This window comes from Melitaea cinxia, chromosome 16, assembly GCF_905220565.1.
Source record: "Melitaea cinxia chromosome 16, ilMelCinx1.1, whole genome shotgun sequence".
Lineage (NCBI taxonomy): Eukaryota > Metazoa > Arthropoda > Insecta > Lepidoptera > Nymphalidae > Melitaea > Melitaea cinxia.
The window spans coordinates 6,977,846-6,998,183 of NC_059409.1; the positions used below are offsets into that span (position 1 = coordinate 6,977,846).

The 20,338-nt window shown below is 29.9% G+C and overlaps 3 protein-coding genes across 3 annotated transcripts; 2 read left to right on the plus strand and 1 right to left on the minus strand.

Moving 5' to 3' along the window:
• Positions 1-209: 209 nt before the first annotated feature.
• On the plus strand, positions 210-4,242 carry LOC123661040 (motile sperm domain-containing protein 1-like). Its single transcript, XM_045596052.1, has 4 exons — positions 210-408; positions 484-647; positions 1,950-2,116; positions 3,754-4,242. Exons 1-4 carry the CDS (start codon positions 288-290, stop codon positions 3,941-3,943), a joined length of 642 nt encoding a protein of 213 aa, XP_045452008.1. The 5' UTR covers positions 210-287; the 3' UTR covers positions 3,944-4,242.
• Positions 4,243-13,149: 8,907 nt separating this feature from the next.
• Positions 13,150-14,631, minus strand: LOC123660780 (beta-1,4-galactosyltransferase 2-like). Its single transcript, XM_045595815.1, has 4 exons — positions 14,139-14,631; positions 13,801-14,073; positions 13,473-13,688; positions 13,150-13,384 (listed from the first exon to the last, which is right to left on the minus strand). The coding sequence occupies exons 1-4, from the start codon at positions 14,498-14,500 to the stop codon at positions 13,258-13,260; spliced, it is 978 nt and encodes a 325-aa protein (XP_045451771.1). The 5' UTR covers positions 14,501-14,631; the 3' UTR covers positions 13,150-13,257.
• Positions 14,632-15,664: 1,033 nt separating this feature from the next.
• Positions 15,665-19,000, plus strand: LOC123661239. Its single transcript, XM_045596225.1, has 4 exons — positions 15,665-15,866; positions 17,037-17,111; positions 17,604-17,687; positions 18,879-19,000. The coding sequence occupies exons 1-4, from the start codon at positions 15,776-15,778 to the stop codon at positions 18,998-19,000; spliced, it is 372 nt and encodes a 123-aa protein (XP_045452181.1). The 5' UTR covers positions 15,665-15,775.
• Positions 19,001-20,338: the final 1,338 nt, after the last annotated feature.

Consider the following 20,338-nt stretch of genomic DNA (forward strand, 5'->3'; position numbering starts at 1 on the left):
ATATAGGAGTTTGAAAATATTTGATTTTTTTTTAAATTTTGATTTTTAATTATATAATTTGAGGTGAGCAATTTAAAAGAACAACGTAGTTGAACTGAGCAATTCAAAATCTATCAATTAGTATTTTTTTTATTACAAATATCATTATTTTGCAGGCTGGGGTGGGGTAGGTACTTACTGTACTGTGTGCGTCATGACATGACAGCTGTTTAGTTGCGATCGCGTAGAAATACAAAAGTCAAAACTCTTGCAGTTTTTCTTTGTTCTTTTATTGATAAAAATTGAATATGAAAAATTTTCCAGTATTTGTTTTTCCAGTATCGTTGGAATTTTTTTTAAACGCTAGACATACGTATAAACAGCTATTAACTGTTTACAATCCATATGACTTTACTGTGTACTTCAAAGGTAAATAAAAGAAACATAAACAATAAAATGGTGTACCCTGTGTTAATGTGTTATCAGTTTTAATTTTTTTCACAGTTTTGTGTACGTCCCCCACTAAGTTTTCCGTCATTGATCCTGAGGGTGTCATTTCACCACAGAGCTGTATAGATATTGTGGTAAGGTATATGCAACCTTCCGCATCACATTGCGAAAATCTAGATAAGTTCAGGATTACAATGTATGAGAAAAACACGCAACAGGTAAAAATAGTACTTATTGAGTTTACATTTAATGACCTGATATTTCCTATGTTTATAAAAATACTAAGTACTGCTGAAATGATGTGCATTGCCCATTTATTTTTTAACTTATATAACTGACATTATTTTTGAGGTTTCTTTAATTCATAAGTTAGAAAAATAATCCATTTACCTAACAGTTTGTACACGTGTGTACACACATGCTCGTCAATGGGCCAAATTTTCGTGAAAACTCTTCTAAGGTTGCAGATTACGTACAATGTAATATTGTTAAATTTATTAAAAATCTTAAACAATGAGTCATTTGATTATTTTACTCACAAACTAAAAAACGATTTTTTTGGTGCTGTAGGGTATATTTTTTTTCATTATGTAAAATCGGAAAATTGTGGGCCATTTAAAAAAAATATATAATCTGAAATTTGTGTACTACTTGGATTTTAATATCTCGTAAAAATTTTAAGATTTTATGGAAAATCCAACAATACGTGGTGCACACCTTACCGGTTAGCCTGAACAGTCTTATTTACTTATTCAACTGTATTACATTTAAAAGGTGGACAACCACACATCCTTACCAAGCCTATTATCCATCCTGGCCAACCTTAAGAAGTATAAGAAATATTCAACAAGTCAAAATATTCATGAAATGTGAAACATGCAATAAAAGGATGTTTCGAAAAAATTTACAAAATATTGCAAGAAGTGAGGGGGTTGTAATGATTATAATTTATTAATGTAATGTAATGATTTATTTTTTGTTGAACTGGCAATTTCTAACCTAAAAAAAAAAAACAACAAATACCCTGCAACCTTACTGTCTGCCTGGAAATTTGTATCACAATGATATTTTTTAAAAAAAATGCAAGCAGGTTATACCTGTTTTCAATTATAATATTCTAAAAATTTTAATATATTTTGCACAACAAAATTGATGTGATTTTAAGTTACCACCGATTCGGAATGTAGATTCATTCTGCAGGGGAAAAACAAGTTAGAAACTCTGCAGTTACTACTTCTTAAGAAAAAAACAACTGTTTTACTACAAAATTGGTAAATTATGGCATGAAATACAGCGTCACTAAATCACATCTTTATCATTTATATAATCCTGCACCGAATAACTAGGTTTTACTACTAATTTCTTCATATCACCAAAGAGGGTAAAGTGGTCAAAAGTAGCTAAATACATCACATGATTATCTATGTATACTGGTGGCAATGAGTTGTGTTAAACTTCTAATTTTATAATTTGCTCTCCATGTTAAGCTGTTCATTATTTAATAACAATTGAAACTTCAGGCATTAGGTAAAAGAGACATTCCAGTAAAATTGATTGAAGGAGAACCGTCAGCTACCAACCTTGGTGAGAGTCTTGGTGATAGCTTTCATCCATTGCCGATCAAGGCAGCGTCTGTGAGGCCTGCAGAGGAACATCCAAGAGTTGCATGTAATCATCCATCTCATAGGTATGAAATTACATCTTTTATTTTTTTACATACATTTAACTAAGTCTATAAACAATTATCGTATAGCTTATTTGATCGTAAGCAATTACCGTAGCTTATAGACGCCTGTAATACCAGAAGCATTGTAAGCATGTTGCCGACCAGAATGCCTCGCAGGAGCTCTGGTCACCTTATTTACCACAAAGACACAACACTGCTTGAAAGCAGTATTATTTAGCTCTGACCTTCTGTAAGGGTCGAGATAGTCGGGATGCTCTAGTTTTTGAGAGGGATATTTTCTGCTGTGGCCTAGTAATTTAATTCAAATTTATGAGATGATTTAAAAAAAAAAAATTTTAAAAATTAGATGATTAATTTGATTTAGATGAGATTATAATTTTTCATTATAGTTTATATAAATCATAGAAATATTCAGTTCATTATTGATCTGTCTTACCATTTACATTACTTTCTTATTTTTATTTATCACTATACACACTAAGAATATACATATTTAGTTATTACAAAACTATATTTATTGATATTTATATCAATGCCTAGTATACATAGCTTTGGCTTTAAAGCATGTCGAAGTCACTTTTCAATGACTTCCATCATAACGAATAAATTTTTGTTAATGTTGTCTGCATATTTGTAGTCTGTATCAAGTTAGCTTCAGACCATAAGATGTATCTAAAATTTTGAATCAATAGAAAAAAGGTGAGGTCCAAAAAAAAGATATCTATGTATATTGTATTTACGTAATAATATGATATAATTATATTTTATTTATTTATATTCTAGTTAAAATAAGTTAAATCTATAATATAAAAATGAGTCGCTGAATGTGTTGCTAAGCGCAAAACTCGAGAATGGTTAGACCGATTTCGCTAATTCTTTTTTTAAAATGTTCCTTGAAGTACGAGGATGGTTCTTACGGAGAGAAAAATTCTAAAAAAAAAAATTTAAATTTCCTGAAAAAGTCTAAAAACAACACGTTTCTATACTCCCATACAAAAGATTTGTGATAATACTTAAAAGTCAATTTGAACTTTAATACCATACGATAAAGTTTGTGTTAGGCGATACGAAGTTCGCCGGGTCAGCTAGTATTTCAATAATAATTAAATTAAATCACAGTGATATCTATATATTAGTATGTGAAGCAAAAACTTTGCCCTTTTTACGTAAATTGCTCTAACGGAAGAGTATGAAATCTCGTACACTTTTAGTTTATATACGGAAGGAGTGCAGAATGTTAATATTTTTTTTTAATTTTGCATAAAAATATATTAAATCAATAAAAAAACATTACACACACTATCATGTATTTGACACACACATGCATATAATACTATTTTGTTGATTTGTCAAACTGTAAATTTTAAAAAAGGTTCTATATTTTTATTATTTTTTGGTTTTATTTTACTTAAATTTTTAATTATGGTCAAATTTTGACCTCTGGGCGACCACTAATTATAAATTATTATGAAAAAGCTATTCAATATTTATTATTTTTGTTATATTCCATTTTCTTTTTCCACAAACAACAAAGTCATTATTTTGCTTTATAATTACTTGAAATCATATTATAAAAATATTTTATAATGGACATAATCATTTAGATTACTCTAATGAAACAATTAATTTGTTTTCAGAGAGCAACAACCTATCAATGTTGTTGCTGTTGCCGTGAGTATATGTTGTATTGCGGCTTTACTCCTGCCTACACAGCCCGAGCCATTTGTTCAATCACAATGGCCTGAATGGTTACACATAGGTTCCAATCTTAAATTAGTGTTCTCCTTTGTGCTTGGTTTGGTGAGTATGTTGGTTCTGAGACCATAAAGATATAATTTGTTATTATTAACTTTGAAATTCCTAAATTTGATGTCAGATTTTTGTATAACGGACACAAGGTAACAATCATAGTCAACTATCTAGACGTACTCAATTACAGTTTCTAAATATCACATTATCAATTTGTAAATTTTAGTTTGTGTATGTACTGTTTATATTTTAAGTTAGCAATTGTATATGGTGCAAGAGGTAGAAAGCTGTGTTATGTTCTATATTATGTAACATGTCTAATACATGTTTGTTTAATTTATGATTAAGGTATTACATTAAATTTTAATTTATTATAATTTATTGTTTGAATGAATAAAATTTAAATTGTCAATGTATAATATTTAAATATGTTTTGTTTAAATCTTTTTAAATATAAATCTGTACAACATGTAAATTGTAATTGTATATTTAAATATTTAGAATATAATGTAGAAAAATATTGCAAGAAAGTAAAAATGCTTAACTATATAAGTATCTATGGGAAAGTTGTTTGATACTGGCATGAAAACCATAATGGATCTCATTAAGTAATATTCAGTTTTTGTTTCATACTATCAAAAGCTATTTCAATTTAAGATATCGCTAATTATTTGAGAGTAAAAAAATATAAACTAATGCATATAAATATTACAATAATAACATAGTAGTAGAAAAAATAATATCATACAATTATTTCGACAAAATGATTTTAATAAATTCAGTGTTTGCAAGCAAACGAAAAAACCGACTTCAATTATATCGACAAGTAATACAACGAAGGTAGATGAAAAATTAGTCAAGTAAATACGCATTATCAAATATTACTCCAAAAGTTGTAGGGGAGAAGGAGGCGCCTTAGCATATCTTTCATATTTAGACTCGTAACAAATCAATTTTAGCAATAACGTTAAATAAAATATTTTTCAAGGCTTCCTTAGTCTCTAATTAGTTTATAAATAATGAGTCTTTTCAATTTCCAAAAAGCAGTATGATGAAAAACTTAATTTTTTTAAAAGCCAAAATTGTGGACCCATTTGAATTGATATGGGTCAGTTTTGAAAGATAGGTTTAAATGCAGAAAAAAGAGAACATAGAGTATTAGTTTATTGTTGTTATCATTAAAAATATTGGCACAGACTCAAAATTAAACATAAAATAAGCTTATAATAAACTTCTAAAGGAAAATCTTGTATTAAAGTAAAGGGACTTAAAATAATAGTTTTTAATTTATTCAGACTTCGACTTTGGGAATAAAAACAATCATAATCACATTGCACAATCGTTTAAAAATAAACATCTTATGTATCTACCCCATATGAAATAAAGAAAAATTGAAATTAAAAGAAAGTTTTACTGCAGTTCTGGACGTGCCAGGTGCATTATTAGGTGCTGGCAGTTTTGTTACTATATCCAAAATAGTAATATGCCATTTATCAACTTTATCAGGAAAGTAAAACCGATCTCCTTTTCTCTTCAAATAACTGACAGTAAAGGTATTTAAGTCCTTTTCTTCAATTCTAGCAACGAAAGCCAAAGATCCTGTTCGTTTCTCTGAAGGGCATTGAACTAATATAAAGTCCCCAATATTCAGGGTTTGATTTGTAAAAGGAGTACTGTGAGCTGAATCTCTCAGTTCTTCACTCTCACTAAGACTGTCACTCACGTCAGTCGCATCCAAGTCTGAGTCGTCATTCATGGATATGTCACCGCCATGATCATCAGATTTAGAGCTTGATGAGAATATAGTTTTTTTTTATGTTAGATTTGCCTTTAGGAAGTTACTTGCCTTTTGTATGTTGCTTCCCTTTCCTATGTGGCCTGCCTTCTTTTGTACGTGGACGAATAGCAGACTTTTCTAATTTTTTCAATCGATTCAGATGTGCTGCTTCTATTGCATTCTTCTCTGGAGTGTCAGTCAAGATTTGCGAACTTCCTTTTTTTCGCCCTTTTGTGCCATTTTTACGTGGAGGAGCTTTAGGGTAAGGTTTAATCATTTCTGGCGTTATGGGAGCTGGTATTTCACAAGACGTATCATTGATATTGCGTTCACAAATACTTGGACTAAAGAATCTCTTATTATTGTGTTCTAGTCTCGGAGATATATTTAGTAGTGTGTGTGACCCTCTTTGTGAAGCATCCGTTGGCTGAATAGTATCAGGGATTTCAAGTAAATTATTAGCTTCCATGGAGAATTAACCCAAAATACTTGGAGTGCCTCTCTGATCAGTTTCTTCTGGTCCAGGTGACATAGTTTGTATCATATTATTATGTGACCCTCTTTGTGAAGAAACTATTGGCTGAATTATACGAGGGATTGTGACTTCTGCACATTGAAAATCATCGTCTGTAAATGCATTACGGTTAAAAGGATAAATTCCTGGTTTTGAAAATCCGGAAATTATATTATTAGATTATTATGGGAAGCATTGTATGCTGGAGTCACAATGGCTGTCAGATCATAGATTGTTATAGTTCTACCAGGATGTTCGAGCAGCCAATCATTTTGTGCTACTGATATTTTTTGTTTAAATGGATCATTGACAGCAACATCTAGGGGTACCATCTGATGCGTGCAATAGGGAGTAAATGTGACAACAACAATACCATTGTCTCTACAGTAATTAATCGCATCCAAAGTGCTGTGGCTTTAGTGGTTGTCAAACAATAACAATATTTTATCATTGTTACTACATATTGTGAATCTTTTTATGTGTTGCAGCACTTTCACAAAAAAAGGACCAGTCATCCATCCGCTTTGTGGACTATTTGCATAACCAACACTTTCGGGTGGTGCTTCATTAATCATAGCTTCATGGAATCTTGCTCTTGGGAATATGAAAACAGGTAGAACAGTATTTTCTGTTACACTGACTATGGAGCACATTGTTATAAGCTGGCCTCTTTCTGCTGACACACATTGACCTACCTGTTTTGTGCCAATTTGCGCAATCACATTAGGTACTTGCACAACCGTCATTATATTGGTCTCATCCAAATTTAAAATTCGGTCTGGAGTAAAGTGAGCCTTTTACAAAGACTTTTCATAATTATCATAAAACAATGACACATTATTTTGATTAAAACTAGTGGCTTTTGAAAGACTCGTGTTCTCAGGCTTTCGCAAAGATAAGTTTTTGTGCCTTTTCATAAAGCCTTTCATCCACTTTATGCCTGCCTGTTTTTTTTCGGTCCACTTTGCTGGACATTTTTTTAGAGCTGTTGCATAATCAAATCTTGCACTTTTGTAGGTGAGGCCATAATTCATTTTTGAGCTTATCGATAGGTATTTTTCCAGCAATTTTTCCTCGTCATTAGTAAATACCTGAGCAACGGTGTATTTACTTGAGAATAGTTCACTCTTTGGAGTTATGTTCTCTTTATATTTTTTAACTCGATAAAAGAGTGTACTCGGCTTCAGTCCATATAAATCAGCAGCTCTTCTTAGTTTCATAATTCCATTGATGACATTTAAAACTGCATTTTGTACATCCTGTTCATTAACTGTAGGTTCCCGTTTTTTTATACGTTCTAACCATCCTGTAAATAAAGAATTATAATTTATGATGCGTTCTATTAAGTACAATTAGTATTACATTTATAATGTATAAAGAAGAGAACATTTGAAGATAGCATTTAAATGCGGAGTGGGGCACATTTGAACAAACGTTCAGATCTTGCCCCCTTTGTTTTGATCTAATCTGCCCCATAGTCACTTGAAAGATAAATATTAACAAGAAAAATATATGAAACAACCAGAACGCAAAAAGTACTACATGGATGAAAAACTAATAAGTACTAAATAATTTTGTGAAACAATTAAGAGGTAAATGTTCACTTACGTGTTTGATAATTTCTTACAACATTTATTTTGATTTCGAACTTCGGTGGCACAAAAATGATGACAGGTTATAACTCGACAACACAGATAATGAATCGCGCTCTGTGACTTGACGTTTGTGATACCCATTGCTACCAACATCAAAATAGAATTGTGGCACAGACTAATACAAAACTGTGTTCAAAAATCAAGAAGTTCAAAACTGCCCCTGTACTAAGGTGCCTCCTTCTCCCCTAATCAGATCTCGATAAAATTTAAATGTGACCACATGCTAAACATCGATTTAGATTAAATTAAAAACCATCAAAATTGGTTCACCCAGTCAAAAGTTATTCGGATTTTTGAGTTTCCCTCGATTTCTCTGGGATCCCATCATCATATCTTGGTTTTCTTATCATGGTACCACACCAGGGATATCTCCTTTCCAACAAAAAAAGAATTACCAAAATCGGTTCATAAACGACGAAGTTATCCCCGAACATATATAAAAAACAAACATATAAACGGTTGAATTGAGTAATCTCCTTTTTTTGAAGTCGGTTAATAAAAAAGGAACATTACTGTTACAAATAGATACAATTTTTTCTATTCCACACTAGTGGATTAGACTATATAATATTGTAAAAAAAGTTTTTAGATGTATATATTTATTATTTTACCTCCCATTACTTGTATGAAAAGATGACTCTTAACATTAATGAAATTTAAAAACTGCGATATCTCTTGAGATACTCATTGAAATCGAATTATGTAAAAGGCTATTTTGTTTTAAATTAAATACTTGTTATGAATAACGTATTTATTTAGATAAGGGTTAATATCATGTTTATAAAAATATCTTCGCAAATAATGCATTATTTTAGAGGAAACTTGGTTAGCATAAAAAAGGCTATAGTGAGCCAACCTTAAGGGGCCTACTCAAAGCACTGCCTGCAGGGCCTGCTTGCAGTTACTGCCGCAGAGGATGTTGCTCCACAAAGCACTGCAAATCATTTACGCGGCATACGTTGTCGTGTTCACTTGTGTTCTCTTTGTCCTTGCCTAAATTCGTCAGTTTTTATAAATGGCTCCTACATTATTCAAACACCAAAAAATAGCATTGGGTTTGACTGTATTGGGTACTTGTAGCGTTCAAAAGAAAAAAAGGAAGCACTGGTGTAAAAAAGTTTTATATTTTTCATGTAAAAGCGACATAAGCCTGCGACCGCATATCTTTGTTATGATAATGATCGTGGTTAGTTTTCCAAAGACATGGCGAATCCCTATACAATTAGATTACGTCCCTCCACACGTCTTTTTCTCGCTGGTTCATTTTTCTTGAAGAAAACAGAGCCAAACAAATCTATAATATAAAAATGAATCGCTGAATGTGTTGCTAAGCGCAAAACTCGAGAACGGTTGGACCGATTTCGCTAATTCTTTTTTTAAAATATTCCTTGAAGTACGAGGATGGTTCTTACGGAGAGAAAAATTCAAAAAAAAATTTAAATTTCCTGAAAAAGTCTAAAAACAACACTTTTCTATACTCCCATACAAAAGATTTGTGATAATACTTAAAAGTCAATTTGAACTTTAATACCAGACGATAAAGTTTGTGTTAGGCAATACGAAGTTCGCCGGGTCAGCTAGTAATATAATAAAACCAAACCAACTAACCACCAACTAACTGATTAATTGCTAAATGACAACCACTGACAAGACAAACCCCAGGTCAAATAGAGTAGACAAACGTCGCAATGTACCGACGTAAACAAAATGGTGGTCTAAATCGGCCCGACCGAGCTACACATGTCCCTGATTGCAGTTTACGGAGTGGGGAGATCGTGTGTCGGGCTGGCAGAACGACACTGCGGCCCTGCGACAGGGTGAACAATTAAAATATCGGCCCTGCATGCATACATACAATACGATCGGCAGTGGCACTGCAAGCAGGGCCCTGCAGACAGTGCTTTGAGTAGGCCCCTTTAAAAGATAGATATATGCTGTCGCGGACTTTTTTTAGAACTTTTAAAGAGGATCAATTCTGTCATACATGATTTTTGCGAAACTTTAACTGTTTTCACAGTGCACGCAGCGGAAGTTCTCAAAAGGAAAAAAGAACCCCCGATTTTGAAACATTCTTCATTGGTGCTCTGCTCGTTTATGTCTGAGCGTGATGATATATAGTCTATAACCTTCCTCGATAAATGGGCTATCTAACACTAAAAGCATTTTTCAAATCGGACCAGTAGTTTCTGAGATTAGCGCGTTCAAACAAACAAACAAATTTTTCAGCTTTATAATATTAGTATAGATTAAAGGTTATAGGTGCTTAGTTTTAACTCTGTGATGTATAATAACATGACATTGAAATTTTTATGAGTGGTCTAATGTAGGTAGGTCAATGAGTATGTATGAAATATTTTTTATAAATTTATTTTACTGTATTGTTACCACTTATTAGGAATAATTAAGTTAGATCATAATGGCTTCTCTTGTACTGTGTGTAAATATGTAATTATAACATAAGTTCCTACCTATTTTTTGTCTTTTATTGTATAATTTTTTTTTGTTTACCCTTGTACTATACCTTTAACAGACTTTAACTACTCTAATATCTTATAGCCCTTCCACATAGTATTAAAATTACATTTTTATGGCAGCTAACTTATTTCAATGAATACTAAATTTTTCACCACCACTGTATAACACACCACTTATAGATATTCTATATTATATATTATAAAATGTACAAGCAATACATAATTATTTGACTAGCCCGTTGGCGCAGTTTGTAGTGACCGTGGGTTCAATTCTGGGTGTAATATAAATATTTATTTATATATTCATATATGTATTATTTATAAGTATGTTTATCGAAAAAAAAAATATATGTAGCTATAGACTAGTCGGCTGTTACTTATAACACAAGCATTAAGTTGCTTACTTTAGGAACAGACGACCGACCGTGTGTGTATTGTGTAAATATGTATTTATTTATAAATTTTATTTAACGTAAAAATACATCACAAACATGTGTTGAGAAATGTTTGCATAGTTGTATCAATAAAGAAAGTTACATAGTTATTTCATTGTTGAATTGACTAAAAGGTCAAAGCAGACAGACCTTACAGAAGATCACAGCTAAATAATACTGTTTTCAAGCAGTATTGTGTTCCTGTTGGTGAGTAAGGTGACCAGAGCTCCTGGGGGGATTGGGGATTGGGTCGGCAACGCGCTTGCGATGCTTCTGGTGTTGCAGGCGTCTATAAGCTACGGTAATCGCTTACCATCAGGTGAGCCGTACGCTTGTTTGCCGACCTAGTGACATAAAAAAAAAAAAAAAAGCAGCGAAGATCGTCGTTCCGGAAAGACTTGACTGGGACTTTCGAATTTTAGGTGGCTAAAATATACCTATTAGGTTGAGGTATAATGGTCATACACTGCTCTTCTATTAATAAAATTATAAAAACAGCTTAATGTGCTCTCCGCGACACGGTGGGGAGACCCACAAAGGATATAAGAAATCCAAAACAGAAAGATATATTTGTATGAATACAAATATCCACCCTGAGCGTGAATCAACGCCGTAAACCGCCTGTTGTTGACACTTACATGGCACACGCACCACTAGGTACACCAGAGCGATTGTTCGCTTATCAGGTTTCAAATCTGCATGGTTTTACTATTTCTCTTTGTCAGCAAAAATCGGATAGTTTTAAATATTTAAAAAAATGTCTGGACTTATTACACTGCAGATGGTTGGAGTTATATTAAAATAAAATACACCGTTAAACCGTTTCAATGGAATTCTGCGTAGAGACTGGTTTTTTATTTTCAACAAGATGTTTTGTATTTTACAATCTTTATTTTCTTTTACTAGGTATATAGTAATTATAAAAATAAATAGAAAAGGGCTTTAAAAAAGAGCATCAGAAAAGGTTAAACAGTAAAAAAAAACTTAAGTATGATAAGTTAAGTACCCATGAAATAATTTTGAGAACTTTTGCATCTTTTACAATTTTTTGGGACCACTGTTGTTAATGTATTGTAATTGTGCTAAATATATTTGTGATTAACTTAAATGATGTTTTTGTATTACGACTCCTCTCATCTGATCAACCTGTACATGTATTAATAACCTGCTGTTTGCGAAAAATATCTTGTTGCAAAATAAAATCTCTTGATTTCAGACCATTTAATAATTAATTTTGGCCACAGATTACCGCAGTGGTCACAGCAAGGGCGGAACCGGGGAGGTGGGGGAGGGACATCATGGGGGTCATGACGTCCCCCTGGGCTGGGTCCAGGACCTACGTGGACTGCTAATTAAAATTGTTAACCATGATATTTTCATATATTTTCTGTCGCAATATAGATTTTATGTAACTACCTTCAATCAAAATCAAAAACAGATTTATTCAAATAGGCCGCAAGAGCACTTTCAAATCGTCGTTTTACAAATTAAAACTTTAAAAATAAATTATTATTTTTGTCAAATTATATTTAATTAATTTAAGTAGTAGATGATGAAGTGATAACGCGTTAGTATAGGTGTTTTTAAGTACAGTACTTCCATTAATAAAATACCTACTTTTTACCTGTATCTATTAGTATCAAAATTAAATTATACTTCTTGTGACTTGACTACAACTATGTGACCCCCCAGTGCCAAAGCTGGATCCGCCCTTGGGTCACAGTAGCTGGCCGTTGCTTAAGTTGCTAATGCTTCCCTGTGATGTCATTTGAAACAAAAAAATGTGGTCTAAATTCCATTGACATAATGAAATGAAACAAAATACTATATCTGTTTTTTATTTACTAACAAAAGATCTTTTTAGTTCTAGTGAGTATTCTAGTAGCATCACAATTGTCTACACAGTTATTGGACAAGTGATAATTAATCCATTTGATTGTTATAGAGTCATGAATATTGACATCATTGATAAGCACAAACTATTTCAAAATATTACTGATTAGTATGAAAAAACTTACCATATTAATTATTAGATTGCTAGGAACAATGAGATTCTAGTGAACACTATTTTTTATTATTAATAATATTAGATATGTTGTTATTATCCATAAAGTGTTGATAACAATAATTAATAACAAGTTACATACTAATTAAAGCATCTAGATTGCTAAATTGAGACGGTTACATTTTACTTCTTAATTACTTACTAATACAATTATTAAAATTGCAAATAATTATAAGTCAAACATTTAAATTGACATCTTTAAGTATTTAATTTAAAATTGAAATATATTTTTAGTCCTCATTATTAGAAATAGATAACAATAAATTCTACATTATTTTAATATTATAGGTAATAAATTAGAAATTCCTTATAATATAACAGCCGATAATTTTGAACTTCATTTTTTAAACTATGGAACAAGCAAATGTAAATATACATATCTATATTAAAAGTCAAAAAGGGGATTACATTAAGATAGTAAAATCACATTAAAATGGGTAACATAGGCTTAAAACTTATAAATAGAGGATATGTTACAAATCAACCATGATATGAGTAAATAATGGATGAAGAACAACTGCCACCTCAGTGTATTTCAAAGAACTTAGACCATCAATTAACATTGTTTCTTTAACATGATTTAATATGTTTTTGTTTTGTCTGAAAAATTAATAATAGTTACATTTTATACAGAAATAGACATGAAAAATATTATAATATACTATTAAATTAATATTAACAAACTTACCTCTTTATTTGCTTTTGGTGTGAAAACATATAATAACGACTGGTTGTAGGTTCAAAACGAGTTAATTTTATTTTATGTGACTCAAGTCTGGAATACAGATCATCATCATATCCATTTAAACCAAAATGTTCATTACTCATACCATTTACTACCTTGAACTGTTTAGAAGCTATTGATATGGCACCTTCGAAAAGATTCAGATATGGTAATACAAATCTGAAATTTAATTATTAAATTATTACAATATAAAACTTAACAACACAAAATAAGTGCAAAAAAATAATTAAGAAATGAAATGAAACAATTCTTGTACTATATAACAAAGTACCTAAATTTATTGATGCTTGAGGACATGTGCCTAGGAAGTTTTGTACATGCATATAAATTAGCTGGTTTGAATGGTAATAAGTCAACATTATGGAATACTAGACAAGGGTATCCTGCCCGCATAGCAGCTACTGCACCAATGTTAATTAGCTTAGCTTTGTTGAAAGGTCGAGAGTCAACTTGTTCCACCACATAGATTCGGTAATGGATATGTTGTCTTCTGAGGAACATGTGCATATATACCAGAAATCCCCGTAGCTGCTCGGCTCTGTCCCTGTGACCAAAATAATGTGTTTATTGTATGGTAAAAATTTTAAAGCATTTTTGATGTAAATTTACCTATAAGGAACAATAACTGCAGTACTGAACTTCGGTTTACAGTCAAGAGGCGCATATTCTCCACCATCTCTTATTCTATGTCCTTCAATTAAATCTTCTTCAACAATATTTATTGGTAAAGTAGACTCATCGTTAATAACATCATAATAATCACAATCGGATATCGCTGTACTGGAAAAGTTAGTAGCAGTTTCTTTTAGTAAATTATGAAATATATTTTCCTTTGTTATAAATTCATAGGTTCCTCTAGCATTTCTATCAGGATGAAGAAGTATAACAAATGTAAAAACTAATAGGCCGTAGTACAAAATTTTCTTTTTAAATACATAATGACGCATGACCCTAAGAAAACAATTCCACATTAACAATTATATTGAAACAAAAACTTATTTTTTAAACAAAACATATTCGTATATTGTTTATGTTTTATACTTTCGGTGAGGTAAATTTGGCTAAATTAGCCATTGCAGTGCTTTTGCGATAGTTTAAATTTAGCACAGTAGGGCGACACTTTTTTGCTATACTTTGTATACCAAACTTGAATTTTTATATAAATTGGCAAAATTGTACGTCAAAATGAAAAAATTTAAACGTCGGAAACGTCGTAATTGTCAAATTTTGACTCGAACAATTATTTCCTAACCGCCATATTATATTGCGACCACCGAGTAACCACGCCCGGAATTTTGGATTTTTAGTTTTTTCTGCATATATTTTTTCTGAGCCCTAATACTTTATTGTGAGAATGTTATTCGTCGCTTCTCGGGATTTACTATGGGTTTGTATTTGAACCTGAATCATTGGTCTTTTTGGTCGAACGAAGTAATTTTGCGTTTGAAAATAAGTTCTTAATATCTATATCAACAGAAAATAATAGTATTTTATAGTTATACCTATATTTTTATTACTTATACTATATTTTTCTGTTTTCATTCCTTTAGAAAATACAGTGAAACGTAATGTGAGATATCAAAAATGTACTATTTGTGGTCTAAAGAGGACCCCTGGACTGGAGCCAATGAATTTGATTTTGAAGAAGATTCCACTTGATCCAGATCGGTTAGTGTAAATATTACTATGCTCTGTGGTGTTAACAATAGAACAATACAATATTTAAATAAATTCTACTTAAAATCTTTATAACAGTAAATAGCTAACTGTAGTAATAAAGTAACATTAAAGTATTATACATACTTATGTATACTAGAAAACTAGTTGTAGACTATGTAAAATTTAAACTTTTAATTTAAATTGACGATTAAAATTCTACTCTCAGGTGTCATTCTTGGGTCAAAGCAGTTGGGAATGAAGACTGCTTACATACCCGTTAAAAAATTGCATGAAATTAAATATTTGTGTGGATATCACTTTGAAAAAAAGTATTTTAATACAAAGGGCAATAGATTAATTAAAAATGCTATTCCAACATTAAATTTGCCACAACCATTGGATGTCTTCTAGTCTTTTGGTAGATTTTCCTTTATATGGTGAAGAAAAAGAAAAATCTCAAGTCTTGAAAGGTGCAAATTTTTTTTATATGTTTATGATAATTATAAATTACATTACAATTATTTTTTCTCGGTGTTCTTGTTTAGCTATTTGTCTAGCCTTATTTCTGGTTCATAATATGCTAATTGATGTTTATGATAAATTCTTTTTTATTTTCTAGTTTTCAAGATATAACAAATTCAGAGAATGTGCAATGGAATGAAAATATTTTATCTAAAAGTGAGTAAACTACTTTATTATATTATATTTATTTATGTTATGTTGTTAGAAGTAACAAGTGTTTTTAAGAGGTACAGCATCTTGTTAGTTCATGTTTGGTTATGTAATATATTTTAATGATGGATAAAATTAAGATTTTTATTGTTAATTAAATGAACTTACTTATAATTTTAATAACTTGCTATTGCAAGTCTTATACATTTTTAATAAGTGACAAAAAGTTTTCTTGAAAACAATGTCTTGTTGTTTCAAAAACTCTGTCTTACTAAGTATGTACTGGAAATTTAAAAAAAAATAAAGATGAGATTATATAAAAGCCATACAAATGTTCACAATTGTACTGTATAGAAAAAGATAATTTTTAAATATATTTTGTACTGATAATGGCAGTACAATCTCAGTTGTAATAAATATCATATAATAGATTATTGTTAGTCAATGTTCTAAAAAATCATCGGACATATATTTAATTTATTATTTATACATTTACCTAGATAATATTGGCCCTTAGATATCAGATATCTAAGGCTGATTGATATACATATCGCTGATAAAATGAGAGATATATGTAAAACACTTTCTGAGAATCTTTAATATCTTTTAACACATATATGCAACGATTCACAACATATGATACAAATGATCCAATGCAGTATAAGATTTTTAGTTTTATTTTTCTATAAAATGATTATGAATAACACCTTCATATAATAATATAAGTATCATTAACTTTAATTTTAAAATAAAAATAATTTCATATCAAATCTATACTATTAGTATAAAGCTGAAGAGTTTGTTTTCTTGAACGCGCTAATCTCTGGACTTACTGGACCAATTTGAATTTTTTTTCAGTATTTGATAGCCCATTTATCAAGGAAGGCTAGGGCTATAGGCTATATATTATCACGCAAAGACCAATAAGAGTGGACCACCAATGAAGAATGTTTCTAAATCGGATTTTTTCCTTCTGAGACCTTCCCCAGCTAGCCCAAAGTAACTATTCCGTGGACCAAGTTGCGGGTAGAAGCTAGTAGAAAATAAAATTCAGATAATTTAAGTGTGAGTAAATAATGGAAAATGTAAAAAAAAAAATTAACAAGTAAACTACTAGATATATTATTAAACTACTAGATACTAGATATATTTAGATATTGTACTACTATTTTTCAGATGCTGAATACAGCTTTCTCCCTTTGCCCTCTACTTCGCAGCCACCACAAGGACTTACTTTTGAAAAAACACTAGGTAAGAATAACAAATGAAAATTTCACATTTTTGATTACATAAAACATTAAAAAGTAACATGTCTACTATAAGCATAGGTATAGCTAATTAGCATTTAATTTTATGACACAAGTTCACTTTATTATATAAAATATTTCTCTAACTGTATATGTTACTACATAGATAATTATAAGCAACTAAAACATTTTTATGTATTAATTTTTTTTTTAAATGTTTATTTGTCTCAAAATTGAATTTTATACATTTAGATGAGTAGCCTGTTATTCCAGTTGTGCTGGTTCTATTTTCTGCTCCGGGGGTTGTAGGTTCGATTCCTGCCTGAGTCTGGGTGTATTACTATACATAATTATGTTATAATTTATATATATATATATGCATGTTGGTTCTTGTCTATAAAACAAGTGTTAAGTTGCTTACCTTAGGAAAAGACAACCGTGTGTATGTGTTAAAGATATTTATTTATTATTGTTCACTTTACCAATGTAATTACAGTTTCCCAGAATGAATCAGTAGAAAATGTTAAAGTTCCTGTTTGCAACTATGAAAGAATTGTGGGAAAACCTAATAGAAATAGAGGTATAATTTTCAACAATCTTTTAATGTAGCAAAGAACGTAATTCAGTATAGTTCTTTGTAGCCTACTCCTTTTTAAATTATTTTTATTGAAATTATTTTCAAATCATAATTTACAACTTCAACTACAAGGGATTAAGTTGTGGTAGTTATTAATGTAGTTATGTGGTAGACTATGTAAATAGTAGTAGTTAGTATCTATCCATAATATATATATATATATATATATATATATATATATATATATATATATATATATATATATATATATATATATACACACTGCAGGCCAATATATAATGCCAATATATATGTATATATGTCCTGAATATTGTTATAAAGAAAAAGAAAAAAACATTTATTCTGTTGCACATAACATTTGTTACTATTACAGTGTGTTAGTTTAATACATTAATATAATTCTATGAAAATAAAGCTAATCCGAAATGGTCTGCATTGGCTGCGATACACTTAAAAGTTGAGGCCAGTTATTAATAGAAGCACACACTCTTTCTATGGGAAAATTATTTATTTCATTATACCTATGAATAGCTCGGTACACATTTGACTAATATCAAGCATATGAGAGTCAAATCAATTTTTAATTATACTGCTTCAATAATTTACATTTTATAAATCAAAAGTTTGCTTAGTTTTGTTAAATATGCATTAACATTAATGTTTAACATAGTTTCATTTATCTATATTTTATACATTTATATATATTCGATATAATACTATTAAAGTATAGTATAGTTTAAAAAATATAATGACAAAATAATTTATTTAGATATAGCTCTTTCCTTAGTAATCAAATACGTATATATTATTGTTATAATATTTCAAGTAAATTGAAGAAAAAGGGAAAAAAATAATAATTACATTCAATGATTCCAATTGTATCATGCAATGGGCATTCCTTTGTCGTATACTTGTGTTATTATTTAAAGCAAAATTAAATACATATTAAACTGTAACGATCACTAATAAAATATATCAATATTAGCATTGTTTAATATTGAAATAAAAATAATAAATGTATCTTAATATAATAAAAGCAATAAATTATTTTATAATATTATATTTAAGTAAAAATTTATGAAATTAAAGGAATAGATCACATTATACATAATATTGTATACTTTCAACAAAAAAAATGTATATATAATAACAGGTTTTTTTTTTAAATTTCAGATTCTACATTAACTGAACGTGAGAAGATCCTGCTGAGTCATTTGACTCAAACTAAATTAAGCTTAAAGCGTTTGGCAGTCGAAATGCGAACTGTTAGGAAGACACTAATAAATTGTTTGTAGCTTATAACGATATTAGCAGGGTCCGCACTGACATGCCTAATAGAAATAATAATAATGATGACATTCAAGTTGTTGATGAGATAGTTTATCCTGTTTTGTCTTTGCCCAATGAAATCGATTTCTTTTTATATGAAAATGATTTATGTAACTTTTTGGAGCAGCCAGTAGTATATGTTAGTGATTATTTAGCTGCAAAATTGTTAGATAGAACGAAATGTCAGAAATGTAAAGATTCGTTAAAAGTTGATAAACCAGTAGACAACTTAAACAATTATATTAGTTTTAAAGAATGGTGGAAAGATTTTCATTGTGCTTTCCTTCTAAACCTTTATGTCATTTTGTAAACAAGAGCCAAATTCATTTCAAAGCTATTATATCTCAGGACTTACAAATTAAAAATATAAAGCAGTAGACTAGTTTGCAATTAAGTAATGAGCATTTTATAGAAAAAAAAACAAATCAATTAATTCATAATCTTTGTTTATTATTCATTAGAAAATCATGTAAAGACAAAAATATACAATTAGATTAATGTGATCAAGACAAAGCTTAGATAACAATTTTTAAGATTCTTGTTGAAGATTTATATTTATATTGTCAGTACTATAAAACAATGTTTGTAGAAAACATACATATTGGCAGTTCTTCTTGACATCTAATGTCTGCAATGTTTTTTGTTTTCCAAGTTTTTAAATGTGTATATTTTAGCTTAGAAACAAAAAAAAAATTTCCGCTGTGGCTTCGCCCACATAGATTACGCGATTTTTGCTATTTCGTTTTCTCCCATAATCCGCTGTTCGTTTATCCACATACCGTTAAATGGCGTACATGGAATTGTAGCATCCCGTGAAAGAATTTTTAAAATCGGTAGTACTTTATGGAATTACCTACTACAAACATTTAATAATACAAAAATAAGAATTTAGAAGATTACTCTAAATATGTTCTTATTATGTTTGTAAATCATTATGTTTTTTATCTGTATGCCTAGGATCATTATATAACGCTTTTCAGAATTGTTTTTACTTAGATAATATCTGTATATATATTATGTTATGTTTGTTTGTTATTTACTGTATATCGGATCGTTACATATGTAACGTTTAAAAATTTTAGATTTTTGTGAATATATTATGGGTCAAATTCATCGTCTTGGTTGTTATTGATTGATAATTACTGTTTTGCGTGATCATTTCATTTGTATCACTTTTTAAGAGTTGATTTTTTTGTGACTATGCTACGTTAAGTGTTAAATCATGTTGTTTGTTAATTTTTGATAATAACTATTTGTTACTATTTAAGTTGTTTTGTTAATATTTTTTTTATGCTTTAAAATCA